The 14788-nt window shown below is 39.7% G+C and overlaps 1 protein-coding gene across 1 annotated transcript in view; it reads right to left on the reverse strand.

The window, feature by feature from the left end:
- UBA2 (ubiquitin like modifier activating enzyme 2) overlaps positions 1–14788 on the reverse strand; it is a 44569-nt gene that overhangs the window by 10583 nt on the left and 19198 nt on the right. Inside the window, exons 9-14 of the mRNA XM_066242257.1 lie at positions 10598–10697; positions 8244–8410; positions 5519–5612; positions 5301–5413; positions 2032–2187; positions 190–286 (exon numbers count right to left, since the gene is read on the reverse strand). Of these exons, the coding sequence (XP_066098354.1) occupies positions 190–286; positions 2032–2187; positions 5301–5413; positions 5519–5612; positions 8244–8410; positions 10598–10697 (727 nt within the window). The remainder of the gene's footprint in view (positions 1–189; positions 287–2031; positions 2188–5300; positions 5414–5518; positions 5613–8243; positions 8411–10597; positions 10698–14788) is intronic.

Consider the following 14788-nt stretch of genomic DNA (forward strand, 5'->3'; position numbering starts at 1 on the left):
CCAAACTGGAACTGTTGTGATCCAATCAAGACAATGCCGTCTTGGGAGAGCACCTCCTTGACCACACAATGCCCCATTCAGCTGTGATACTGAATAACAGATACAGCAAATGGACAAACTAATGTGCACCCCCTTCATTTAGGCATCTCTACCCAAAGGATGGGAGGAAATAAATGCAATGCATCAAACCTTCCGTTTCTCCCTCTTCTGAAGATATCAGGATTGTTCCTTTCCCATCTTCAATTTGAACATCTGGTGCTACCATAGCAAATTTTTCTTTCACAATCTACCGGAAAAAAAGATTCAAAATATTAATACATGCAATTAAACACCATAAAAATCTCAGACATTTTTCCATAAAGGGTCTTAATTTCCCTTCCATGGGAAAAGAGCCAAGTTGCTCTATAAGTTACCTTAGGGCAAGTGGGAAAGCAGTAGGAATTTGCCCAGTTATTTCATGCCCATTTTCCATTCCCATGTTTGACCACCAATGAAGATCAAATATAACTTCTTACTGTTGGCATTTTATCCTTTTCTGCAGATCAGGTACTGAACTAGAACCATAACATTTCCTCTTAGTCTTCACAACAACCCTGTACTGGCAGATTTTTTTTTTTTTTTTTTTTTTTAGAGACAGTCAGAGAGAGGGATAGGGACAGACAGACAGGAACAGAGAGAGATGAGAAGCATCAATCATCAGTTTTTCGTTGCGACTCCTCAGTTGTTCATTGATTGCTTTCTCATATGTGCCTTGACTGTAGGCCTTTAGCAGATTGAGTAACCCCTTGCTCAAGCTAGCGACGCTGGGTCCAAGCTGGTGAGCTTTGCTCAAACCAGATGAACCTGTGCTCAAGCTGGCGACCTCAGGGTCTCGAACCTGGGTCCTCCGCCTCCCAGTCTGACACTCTATCCACTACGCCACTCACTGCCTGGTCAGGCTGTACTGGCAATTGTTTTACAACTGTAAGTTTTCTCATTAACCTGATTCTCAGATGGTCTTCCCCTTCACAAGTTATATTTTGCTTTAAATTCCAAGATGGATCAAAAGTGACAATATTGTCAATTCTACCTGCTCGTAAAAAAGGGGGGGGCCTCTCTAAAGGTCTGTTTACTCTACAAATAAGCAGAACTGCCTTTAAGCTCAAGAATGAGTACATAGCAACTATAATTACTTCCTAAGAAAGAAGGTGGGGCACCTGAGGTTGCCTCACACTCTGCTGGCCAGCATTCCAAGTCCTGCTGTTTACCCTTGTGAAACACGAGATCTAGTGAACCTGCTTGTGCATCTATTCCTGGGAGAAAGGCCATTCCCTCTTAAGTAGCCTTGAGGACCATGAAGGTCTAAAAGGTACATATAAATGATGATGATATAATCAGATAACAATCTGAAGTGATACCAAAGTAGGACATAATACCAATTGGGGCCATTTTTGGTAAGTTCCCTAATAAAGAAACTAAACTAGCCAGTTTAGGAGGAACCTAAAAACCAGGCCATAGAACCAGACCACATCCTAAACCACCATTTCCCTCACTCTGGAGTGCTATAGGTGAATGAGGTATATAAATGCTGCATCTCCCCAGGTATTAACTTTAACACACAGGAGTCAGGACATTAACCCAACCATTTAGGATACCTCCTGCATGCCAAAAAATACAGACTTTATACACTACCTGGGACACATGGCGAGCAGTCTCTTGCTTGCCAGGATATACTACACCACCTCTGTAATACCTGTAGTGCATTTTCCAGCCAAATACAGCTCTTTCCTTTCCGGGACGTGAGGCACATATTCAGGAACCACAGAGGAACACAGCTAGCAGGACCCCAAAGAGTAAAGTGACAGAGGATATCAGAGCAACATACCTCAGCAACCAGTCTTTCAGAGTAATTATGTGGCTTTTAGTTTGTTATTGAAGTAACACAGTAAAAGGCAAAAAAAAAAAAAAAACCTCAAAAAACTTGAGGGTATTTTCAGGAAAAAGAAAATTAACAAATTAACAAATTGAAAGAGAACTAGCCTCTGTACTGACCTTATCTTGTAAGGTGAGGACGGTCACTTTATGGACATTTAGTCGCACAGTCACCTCTGGCTTGCTGGCACATACGTAACAATTAGGGTTGGGAGGGTCCAGTGCACAAGGAACAAGGAGCTTCTTTCTTGGGTTTGGTTGTTTATTCAAAAAAATCTTTGGAGGGGAAAAAAACACAAGCAGAAATCAGAAATTTAAGTCACAATTTTATATATCACACTATCTAAAATTTACTGTCTTATTTACTGTACAGCCAATGAAAAGGATTTAAATATCACCTTCTAGATGGCAAAAAGAATAAGAAAAATAATGACCTTAAAGAGCCTAATTATCCAAACTTTTTTTTAACAACAATAAGGCTTAGCCACACTCATCTCAGTATCATTAAATCAGCTTTTGGCCCTGGCCAGTTGGCTCAGTGGTGGAGCATCAGCCTGGCGTGCAGGAGTCCCAGGTTCGATTCCCGGCCAGGGCACACAGGACAGGCACCCATCTGCTTCTCCACCCTTCCCCCTCTCTGTCTCTCTCTTCCCCTCCTGCAGCCGAGGCTCCATTGGAGCAAAGTTTGCCTGGGCACTCAGGATGGCTCTGTGGCCTCTGCCTCAAGCGCTAGAATGGCTCTGGATGCAAAAGAGCGACGCCCCAGAGGGGCAGAGCATCGCCCCCCGGTGGGTATGCTGGGTGGATCCCGGTCAGGCGCATGCGGGAGTCTGTCTGACTGCCTCCCCATTTCCAGCTTCGGAAAAATGGAAAAAAAAAAATCAGCTTTTGTGTGTCTTCCTTGTGGTTATTCTTATCTTCCCAATAAGACCAGAACATTAAGTTATCCAATTAATCATAATGCTTGCATAGATGTATAGAACCAATATGCTTGCCTTTTTCAAATTTTCTATAACTACAATATTAACATTTATATAGTAAAGAAAAAAAATAATGTACTTCTGGCACTATAAGTACTTATTTACCATTTCCCTAAAACCCAAACAAATAATACAATAATAACCAAGGAAAATTTTAAAATCTGCACTGAAATTTAAAAAGGCCCTAGCCCTGGCCGGTTGGCTCAGCGGCAGAGCATTGGCCTGGTGTATGAAAGTCCCGGATTCAATTCCCAGCCAGGGCACACAGGAGAAGTGCCCATCTGCTTCTCCACCCCTCTCCCTCTCCTTCCTCTCTGTCTCTCTCTTCCCCTCCCGCAGCCGAGGCTCCATTGGAGCAAAGATGGCCCGGGCGCTGGGGATGGCTCTGTGGCCTCTGCCCCAGGTGCTAGAGTGGCTCTGGTCGCAACAGAGTGACGCCCCGGAGGGGCAGAGCATCGCCCCCTGGTGGGCGTGCCAGGTGGATCCCGGTCGGGAGTCTGTCTGACTGTCTCTCCCCGTTTCTAGCTTCGGAAAAATACAAAAAAAAAAAAAAAAGAAGAAGAAATTCCTGAAAGTAAATGCATTCATTTAATTTCAACATTATAGTAAAAAGGAGAACCTAAATAGCAAAAATCTTGGCTACATTTTTTTTTTTTTTTCCTTTTTCTGAAGCTGGAAACAGGGAGAGACAGTCAGACAGACTCCCGCATGCGCCCGACCGGGATCCACCCGGCACGCCCACCAGGGGCGACGCTCTGCCCACCAGGGGGCGATGCTCTGCCCATCCTGGGCGTCGCCATGTTGCGACCAGAGCCACTCTAGCGCCTGGGGCAGAGGCCACAGAGCCATCCCCAGCGCCCGGGCCATCTTTGCTCCAATGGAGCCTTGGCTGCGGGAGGGGAAGAGAGAGACAGAGAGGAAAGCGCGGCGGAGGGGTGGAGAAGCAAATGGGCGCTTCTCCTGTGTGCCCTGGCCGGGAATCGAACCCGGGTCCTCCGCACGCTAGGCCGACGCTCTATCGCTGAGCCAACCGGCCAGGGCCTTGGCTACATTTTTAAGGAGTTTTCTGAATTGCTAAGCTGGTAAGAAAGCAAAACATCTTCAGACACACAAATTCAATACAGAATCAAAGTAGGAATCCAAAGACACTATCCAAGTGGCTTTAATCGTAATAGATATAGTTAAGATGACACATAAAACTAGGACCAGCAAGGGAAAGAGAGTAAAGAGGGAAAGATATCTTCACAGGAATAACAAGAAAAATTATCTTGACCTTGCAGCTTAAAGAAGCGGATGGAATTTCCTTTTTAATTAATTATAATAACATAGGAATCATGCAGATTGTCTGAATACGTATGTAGATTAAAAAACTAAAGAATTTAAAAATGATCCCGGATTAATAGGACCCCAGGCACCCAGATATAAGTAAACACAAATCCTCTTTTAAGAAATACACTTTTAATGTGTCCTTAAACCCTTTGGGTAGTTATGAACGTTCATGTACGTCCTCCTGCCTCCTGACCTTCCAGAGTACGATCGTACATTACGTAAGCCAACATTAAAAAAAGGTAAATGTATGTACTTCTTGTTTCCATAAATTGTTTATCAAACAAACATGATTTTAAGTTAATAAAACTGGAACTGAAATAATTTCATTTTTTGGAAAAAACAAACAAAAAACCTACTTCCAAGGGTCAGCAAGCATGAAAAAGAACTCACTACTCAAAAGGTTAAAAGAATTATCAAAGATATAGTTTTAATCCATTTAGTACGAATGTTCATGTACATCCTCACTCAAAAGGTTAACAAAAAACTCACTACTCAAAGGGTTAACAAATACTAAGTCAGTTAAAAATACTAACCATACACCATAAAGCAAACAATTTACTATGAGAGATCTGGCAGACATACAATAGACTCATTCATAAAGATGTCAGACATCAGCATTATCAAAGAATAGAAAAGTTTAAAATAAAATCATTAAAGAATAGGGGGACTATACATAGGGACATAAGGTACAGCATAAGAAATGGAGTCATTAATATGGTAAAGATGGGTCCTGGAAATATCAGGGGGAACACTGTAAGGACATCATTGTCTATCCACTCTACTATACCCCTGAAACCAATACAAAATAATATTAAATGTGAACTGTAATTTGAAAAAAAAAACCCACAAAAAATAACAGAACAGGGGACTATAAAATAACCAAACAAAATTTAAAACCCATAAAGAACTCTTAGCACTCACAAGGTAATTGGAACAATTATTTTTTCCATTGCTTTAAACCAGTTTTGATTTAATTTTTTAAATTGTTGTTTTAAGGGGGTTTTTTGGTAAAATTTTCCCCTGCAAATATGTATTATTTTACAAAAAGGTTGAATAAAAAATACAAATAGAAATACTCACTGTTCTACACTGGTCTATTTTTCCTGATAAAATCTTCAATCCTTCCAATACTATTAACCCAGCAATCACTGCATTAGTAGTAGCGATAGCAGGAATAATGTTCCCTGCCATTGCTAAAAAAAAAAATTAAAAAAAATTTAAAAAGATGCGTATGTTTGTTAAAATAGAAAAGAATAACTTAGCATTTTAATGATGCCACTAAGTACAAAACAACTTACATTTTATATCAAATCTGCTCTTCATATTCATACTGAAAATATGCATCCTGAGGTTTGCAGCAGATGTGACAAAATCCATTGCAGATGGGTCATCCTGCCAATAATTTAAATAATTTAGCAAGTCTCCCAGAAACTTATTAATTTGATTAGTATTACTTTCAGAACAATAATTTCACATGTTTGCAACACTGCAGTCCATCAACAAGCGATGGCCTTGAGGGAGAGGAAAAGCCTTACAGTAGCATGGATATTGGATGAGTTGGGGGCAGGGTCTCATCAACACTTTCTCTGACCCAGGAATGTAATCTGACAAGAACTCAAGAGAGCCAGGCTTCTGGGAACTCAACCTGCTTAAACAAAGGAACTGGAGACTAAGTGTATAGATCCAAACAATTCCATTCACTGACAATGGCAATCCTTTCCTGGGTCTATCAGTCAGTACAGGCATACCTTAAAGATACTGCAGATTCAATTCCAGACCATCGCAATAAAGCGAGAATCATAATAAAGTAATCCTTTTGCTGGTGGAAGGTCTTGCCTTCTATTTGTAAAAAATACAACATCCACAAGATGCAACAAAGTGAAGTACAATAAAATGAGGTATGCCTGTAATGAGGAGGTTGTTAGAAAAGCACAGCTTTCAAACAAAGAAAAGGAGGCTCTTTTGACAAAGCTGTTTTATTTAAGCCTCAGAAACACCTGGATGACTCCTTTTAGCTTTTCTCCTCTGAATTCCCTTCATATACACATTATTCTCCTACATTTGCTATGTATGTCTCTTCAATACGGCAATACAATAAAAGTTTCCCCCGACAATTTATATTCTTCCTGAGATTATATTCTAGTTCTTTTAAATTAGATTTCAGCAAAGTTTCTTGCTTTCCTGAGAATATACTATCCTACCCTATAATTCAGAAGCACCAAAGTAAGGAAAAATGTACTGATAGGGGGGTGTGGGTTCTTTATATACTTATCGGCTGGCTATGTAACCTCAAATCAATTCCCTGATCCAAAATTCCTTAACCTATTAAATAGGAAAAATTATTATATAAACATCTCAAAGTTGTGGTGAGAATTAAGTTGAAATATTTAAGAGTACCCAACACAGTGTCCATTAATTACTTCCCTGGGCAATTGGCTCATCACACCCATTAGGTGTAGACTTTACTCAGAGGGTAAAAATTCCCACTTTCTTTTCTTTTTTTTTAAATTTTTAAAAATATTTTATTTATTGAATTTTAGAGAGGGGATAGAGACAAAGAAGGGGGAGGAGGAGGAAGCATCAACTCCCATATGTACCTTGACAGGCAAGCCCAAGGTTTCGAACCAGCAACCTCAGTGTTCCAGGTCGACACTTTATCCCACTGCGCCACCACAGGTCAGGCCAAATTCCCACTTTCAAGGGTTCATTACCTAGCCCATGTATGGAGATAAAAACCTCTCGCCTGGCCAGTTGGCTCAGTGGTAGAGCGTCAGCCTGACGTGCAGGAGTCCGGGGTTCAATTCCCGGCCAGGGCACACAGGAGAGGCGCCCATCTGCTTCTCCACCCCTCCCCCTCTCCTTCCTCTGTCTCTCTCTTCCCCTCCCGCAGCCGGGGCTCCATTGGAGCAAAGTTGGCCCGGGCGCTGAGGATGGCTCTGTGGCCTCTGCCTCAGGCGCTAGAATGGCTCTGGTTGCAACAGAGCATTGCCCCCTGGTGGGCATGCCGGGTGGATCCCGGTTGGGCGCATGCGGGAGTCTGACTGCCTCCTCCGTTTCCAACTTCAGAAAAATACAAAAAACAAAACAAAAAAACCCTCTCAAATCCCTATTATAACAATAATAAAAATGTTTTTAAAAAATAGTTACTCCTTATACCACATATACTCAAGAGACTAATGTTTACAAGAATCCCAAAAATCTAATTTTACTAGCATCATTTTCGATGTCTAATTCTACAATTCCAAAATTTGCTCACACAAAGTTATTATGTTGATTTGCTAACACTGACTAAACTTTTCCTCTTACTTTAAAACTCATGGCAAATCTTTATCATCACAGAAACATGTAACTTTGTATCAGATATACCACTTATAGCTACAGAAAATACTGACTAGATCAAAAATATCATCAAACCTCAAAATATATCTAATTGCAAAATACTACATACTATATATTAACTTGCAAGGCTAATTACATCTTATTTTTGAACTGAGATATCTCCGACCTCTAAAATAGCTATAACTATTTCAACAGAAAGGTAATTTTATTATTTTCAAGGTCAAATTGGCCCAAAGTTGTTGTCTCCAAAAGGATTTTGACTTCTATTAACAAAACTATAGTATACAGGAAGCTTTCTTAAGTATGTAAAACATTTTACTCTGATATATTCACATTCCTAGAATCTAAAATGAGATTTTATGATATTGCTTGAATTCAAATATAAAACATTCATAGTTCAGTGTAGTAATTAAAGATAAGAACATTCAAACAAAATCAACACTATGCTCTCAATATCTGGTAGAATATATCCCCGGTCAGAGCACATACAGGAACAGATCAATATCCCTATCTCTCCCTCTCTAAAATCAATTAAAAAAAATTAATGACGATACCAACATAACAACCAAACCAAAAAATCTGGCAGGATAAATGATATTCCAAAATTTGCTAGCTTCTGATTCTAGTTCAAGCACTAAAATATACACCTGACATAAGTAATTGCCACACTACTTCAAAACGTACCTTGTCCCATATGAGCTCAGCTCCATCCCCTTTTTCTGCTAAATGAACTCTCAAAGTCTCAATGCTCTTTGAAAAAAGATGTGCATAGCTCTTTACATCTAGAACTTGTTGATCTTTCAGACCTAACTGAGGTTCGTTCTGTTGATCTGCTGCATGAGTATCTTCTCCTAAAATAAAAAAATATTAGATATTTCACTATTAAACATTATTACTCTTTTAACAACTCAATGCCTGACCAATAGTAAAATGATATAAAACAAATTATATTAAAGTAATTATCACTATAATGCATATATCTGTACAAGGAAATTGCTAATACTGAGATGGAAACGGTACAAGACTTTCAGAACCTAATAGGATTATTGGGGAATTTAAGGATACATTGTGATATAGATAAAATGACAAGCAACATGCCCATCATATAGTGAGCACTCAATTAAGTAGAAACTATTAGAGCCATACTTAAATTGGTCCATTAATTCAAGTATCCATTACTGTAGAAAACTACTCCAACCTGACATCCCTAATCTCCTGGGATCCTTTAAATTCCAATGTGCGGACTATTGCTATGCATATATCAATTGCAGTTCAATTCAGATAAAGCAGAGGAACAATGTGTTGAAGAGAGTGAGATAAGGAAGGTCACTACTACAATAGTTTTACTCGCATTTAAAATTATAAATATGTGCCCCAGCCGGGTAGCTCAGTTGGTTAGAGCAGTGATTTTCAACTGCTGGTCACAGATGGTGCCAGTCCGCTAAAGAGTTAATCACTCTGCCTGCCCTGTGGTGGCGCAGTGGATAAGGTGTCAACCTGGAATGCTGAGGTAGCCAGTTCAAAGTCCTGGGCTTGCCTGGTCAAGGCACATGCAGAGAAGCAGAGTTAATGCTTCCCACTTCTCTCCCCAACTCCCCCACCTTTCTATTTCTCTCCTCCCTACTCCCCTCTCTAATATAGAAAAGTATCTTTAAAATATATATATATTTTTAATAAATATATAAATATAAATATAATATATATATATAATTGGCCCTGGCCGGTGGCTCAGTGGATAGAACACTGGCCTGGAGTATGGATATCCCGGGTTCAATTCCCAGTCAGGGCACACAGGAGAAGCAACCATCTGCTTACCCTTGTCTCCATTCTCTCCCTCTTTCTCTCCCACAGCCAGCAGCTCAACTGGTTCAAGCACGGCCCTGGGAGCTGAGAATAGCTCGGTTGGTCCAAGTGTCAGCCCCAGGTACTAAAAATAGCTGGGAACACAAGCATGGCCCCAGACAGGGTTGCTAGGTGAATCCTGGTCTGGGTACATGAGGAGTCTATCCACTAGCTCACCATCTCTCATTTAAAAAAAAAAAAGTTAACCACCCGGATGCATGAAGACTATAGACCCAGTCTGCAAAAAAGTTAACCATCCTCATGTATGAAGATTACAGAGTCTATACTCATTGGGTCTATGTTCTTCATACACCAAGGTGGTTAACTCACAGAGTGGCACAAAATTTCTGGCAGACTGGCGATTAAAACCACTGAGCTAGAGCACCACCAGGCTACGCCAAGTGCTGGTTCCATTCCCATCAGGGCACATGCAAGAAGCAACTAATGAGTACACAAGCAAGTGAAACAAACAACAAAAAAATGTTTTTCTCTCTAAAAGCAATAAAATATAATTGTAACTATGTTCCTAATTTAAACCTTAAAGAGGTAATCACACAAAGGTACAAAAATGTATGCACATATCTACATCACTGTGCTTCAGGGAAAATATGAAATAATTAAATATTAACTGATAAGGGACTAGACTAGGTTAAGTATTATTTCCTAAAAAGAGCAAGTTAGAGCATATGAATTTACATGATTTCATTTTGTAAAGTGCATACACAACTGCTTGTGTCTAAGGGCATAGATTTGACTACCAGACATTCCCTAGACCACTAATTAGTGGATATTTTTCTACATGATAAGATTTCCAGCAATTTTCCTTTTATTCATACTCTTCTAAACTATTTGAACTTACCATGATCGGATACCATTGTCAAAACAACAACAATGGCCTGACTTGTCGTGGCACAGTGGATAAAGCGTAGACCTGGAATGCTGAGGTTGCCGGTTCAAAACCCTGGGCTTGCCTGGTCAAGGCACATATGGGAGTTGATGCTTCCTGCTCCTCCTCCTGTTCTCTCTATCTCTTCCCTTCCTCTCTCTCTCTCTCTCTCTCTCTCTCCCTCTCTCTCTCTCTCTCTCCAATAAAAATGGATAAATAAAATCTTTAAAAAAACAAACAAAAAAACAACAACCACAAAAACGGGCTATTTCCAATTTAGGTTTCCCAAAGACTAAAACGTATCCTTTACCTTGACTCTGTACTTCAGCCCAGTCCAATGGAACCGGAGGTTTCCTTTTCCGCCACAGTTTGTCCATTGTCAAGAGATACCTGATATCATCTTTAAAAAGCTTTAAAAAATAAATAAATAAATTCCATGAACTCTACAGTCTCTATATTGGTACAATATAATAAAATTTCTTTGCTGATTACCAGTATTATATTATAAAACCTTATAATTTAAAGACATGCCCTATACCAGTAGATTAACTATTTTTAAAAGAAGCTCAAGCCTTTTAGAAAAGGAAATTTGACACAGAACTCCTACATTTGAAACAGTTAAAAGCAGAGGTGCTCTGAGGAAAGTCAAGTAAGGGAACTCTGAACTGTTCTGACTGACCCTAAACGCTCCCCTAAGGCTCCAAAAACCATCTAAAGCACAATCATACCAATCAAGGAGCTAAACAAACACACCAGCTCTGAAAGAACTGAACACAGTCACTGAGCCTAGCCATACCAGTTCGTAGTATCTCTCAATCTATGGGCACATACTGATAAAGCATATATATTTTAGAAGTTATTAAAAAGTTTCTTTTTTTCTTTTTTCTTTTTTTTTTTTTTTTTTTTTCATTTTTCTGAAGCTGGAAACAGGGAGAGACAGTCAGACAGACTCCCGCATGGGCCCGACCGGGATCCACCCGGCACGCCCACCAGGGGCGGTGCTCTGCCCCCCAGGGGGTGGTGCTCTGCCCATCCTGGGCGTCGCCATATTGCGACCAGAGCCACTCTAGTGCCTGAGGCAGAGGCCACAGAGCCATGCCCAGCGCCTGGGCCATCTTTGCTCCAATGGAGCCTTGGCTGCGGGAGGGGAAGAGAGAGACAGAGAGGAAAGCGCGGCGGAGGGGTGGAGAAGCAAATGGGCGCTTCTCCTGTGTGCCCTGGCCGGGAATCGAACCCGGGTCCTCCGCACGCTAGGCCGACGCTCTACCGCTGAGCCAACCGGCCAGGGCAAAAAGTTTCTTAATCATCTTTAACATCTTTGAAATGTGCCCCTCAAAAAACCCACAAAAAATTACTATTTCAAAAACAAATATTACTACATGTGGACCAAAAGACTCTCACGTGAATCACACCATCCCATGTGGTAGAATTTCAAATGACTCTAAGATCATTGGTTGCATTTCGCTATTGCTAATTGACCTACTCAACATATTTATTCTCTTTATCTGCTATAAATTTAAATGTGGCTTAAGAGAAAAAGTTATAATTATTTCTATCAATACGTATTCAATTCTATCAATATTAATTAAGCATCCTTAATCTAGTAAAACCAGCCAAATACACAAATTATTGGAATATAATTCAGTGTGAAAATCAGTTTTGAGAACTATCAGGAGTTTTGTATCTACCTAAAGAGTTCAAGTGAAGGTAACATCTGAAATAGGTACACAAGCAAAGAATGAGAAGTCCAGTACGATATGGGTCACAAATGTGCCTGGAAACATTTGGTAGAGGACCTTCAGCACTTGACTGAAAAGCTTTCCAGGCAATGGGGAGACCAGCATGGTTTCCCAAGCACAAACTTCATGTCCCTCTTTATGCAATTACTAAATGCTGGGAGTTCCTCAGGGTTCTGTACTGAAGTACCTTCTAACGCTTCTTTTTCTATAAACCTATGAACCCCAAGTATGTGTACAGTTCAAACCTCTCTACTCACCCATAAAATCACTTGTCATCTCTCTAACATTCCATAGGAATCCAATCTCCTTCCTCTATGCTCCAAACCCTAAACATCTGCTTCTCACCTTACCTACCTCAGAGAGTGGTACCTCTGTTCATCCTGCCACTCAGCAGGAGACTAGGTACTTATTCCTCATCTCATACATCCTACACCCTGTTGAGTATACTTTTCTCCACTTTCCACTGGGAATACAGGGAATAGAGGTTTTCCATCAGACTATTCACAACTACGGAAGGCACTGGCCGTACTGCTCACGACAGGAATATCAGGTGCTAGAATGGTGCACTGCATACCCTCTATGGTCTTACAGTCTGTAGTGTCTTACAGTGACACTACAGACTATCTTTTAATGGATTCTCGTTATCTTCATATAACTTCCTATCATAACCTAGAAAGCCCTGCCTGATCTAGCCTCAGCTTACCTATTTAGGGTTCTTTTAACACTGCCCTTTAGTGGGAATTATTTTAGTACTGCAACCTGAGACTTTCTTTGCATATACTGTACTCTTATTCCCACCCTTATTCTTTAAAATCTTAGGGTAAAATGTCACTTCCTCTGGAAAGCCTCTTTTGAATCCTTATACTAGGTCTACTGATAATAGTACAAATGTATAATAATGTCTAATAATAGTAAGTTAAATCTACTTATCATTAAAGGGTTTCAATGCAAGTGAACTTAATGTCTTAACACTGAATCTGAAATTACTTGGTCAATGTTTGACTGCCCTTTAGACTTTTAGTTCCTTACAAAGAACAGAGACCCCATTTTCCATGTTGTTCCTCACTAAATCTTCTGTACTTAAAGTAGTGTTTGACACACAGCAGATGCTTAACATTCCCTGCTGAACAAAAGACTGAAGATGTATGTCAGATTATTCTGGCATTCAATTGTTACTCAAATTGGAATGGAAATAGGTTTATGGACACCAGTTTGGAAAATACTGTCACTATTTGTATCAGAACTAAGTGCATTTTAAGTATAATCAAAATAAAAACCATTTTTTCAAGGAAAAGGCAATACTGAGGAAAGAAATGCAATAGGTTTAAGAAAGTCAACCTGTAACATCCATTGATAGTGAGGCAAGAGATAAAACATAAGCTGGATGAAACAGTAGGTCATCTGCTTAGGACAGTGGGACCTGTGCAACTAGAAAGCAGACAGGAGCCAGGGGAGGTCGAATACGCAGCGCAGAGAGAAAACAGCAGATAGGAAAGTTAGCCTTTATTTCAAGATTCCTCTCAAAGAGAAAAGAGTTTGGAGAGAAGGAGGGCATTCTCTTAATAGGTAAATAATGTCCAAATGGCCTCAAGCCTATTAACATATCTTTAAGGTCACCTGCTTACTGAAGGTGGCAAGAATATATCAGGAGTTTAAAGAAGAGCTGAGAAAGTTACAAGTATCTAATATGATAAACTTGCTAGAAAGCAAAGATAGAATAAAAAGACTTCACAACACAGATCTGAGGTCCTGAGCTATCAGGTAGAGCCAATTAAAATAATTTTGAGTATTTTTTCAGAAATAATTGGCAAATAATATATAATAATGGACAGGAGGTGGAGAAAGCAGAGAGGAAGGAAGAGGCGGCGGCGGCTGTGGTGGTAACAATCATACCCTAAACTGCCTTATAAATCCAATGTGGGAGTTTTGATTGCACCTCAAGGTGCCATTCTGGCTATCTTATAGAACTTTATGTGTTGGAGAAATTATCTGCATCTGTGCTATTCAATAAGGGATCACTTCATATCAGTACAGCAACAATCTCCGCCTTCCTTATGACTGCAGTCTTGAGAATCGATTTTGAAGGATACCTGAAGGTGGCCTGTCTGCCCTGTTGACAACTGATAAAACAGTTTGCATTTGGAATGCGAAGAATACAAATTTCACAAGAAAGAGTTCTCTCACCTTGTGAAATCCTGTCACCCTGATGTTCTTATGAAGATAGTCTTTTGTTCCTCGAATTGTGAGAAAACAAACTATGGAAAGTAACAGGATCGTCACTGATTTCCATTAAGGGCCAATGAATATTGGGTCAAATCTCTTAATTACAGAGATCAAAGGAGAATAATACATTTAAACTCAAAGTTCTTTTTTTCTTCAAAAGAATAGTCCTCAGTGAAAACATGTATGTCTTAACCCAATAAGGAAATCAGTGATGAAAAAAAAAAATATATATATATATAAAATAATGAAAAGGGCTCAACAAAGAACAAGAGGATTTTAATACAAACACAATTCAGAGCACTACGAACAGCCAACAGAAAACTTAAGCAGGAAAGGGATATAAGATGAGAAAAAACAGCTATTTATAAGGAAAACCAAATTTCAGTGAAAGTGACGGAAGGGAAGACATCCAAGAGTGTATAAGACTCTGTATTTTACCTTTTATAAAGATGTGATGCTATACTGACTTAATACGGATGCCAAAATTTCAAAACCTGCTTATCTTGACTATATCAACCAATTTATTAAAACAGTATTAG

Source organism: Saccopteryx bilineata, chromosome 9 (assembly GCF_036850765.1).
Source record: "Saccopteryx bilineata isolate mSacBil1 chromosome 9, mSacBil1_pri_phased_curated, whole genome shotgun sequence".
Classification (NCBI taxonomy): domain Eukaryota; kingdom Metazoa; phylum Chordata; class Mammalia; order Chiroptera; family Emballonuridae; genus Saccopteryx; species Saccopteryx bilineata.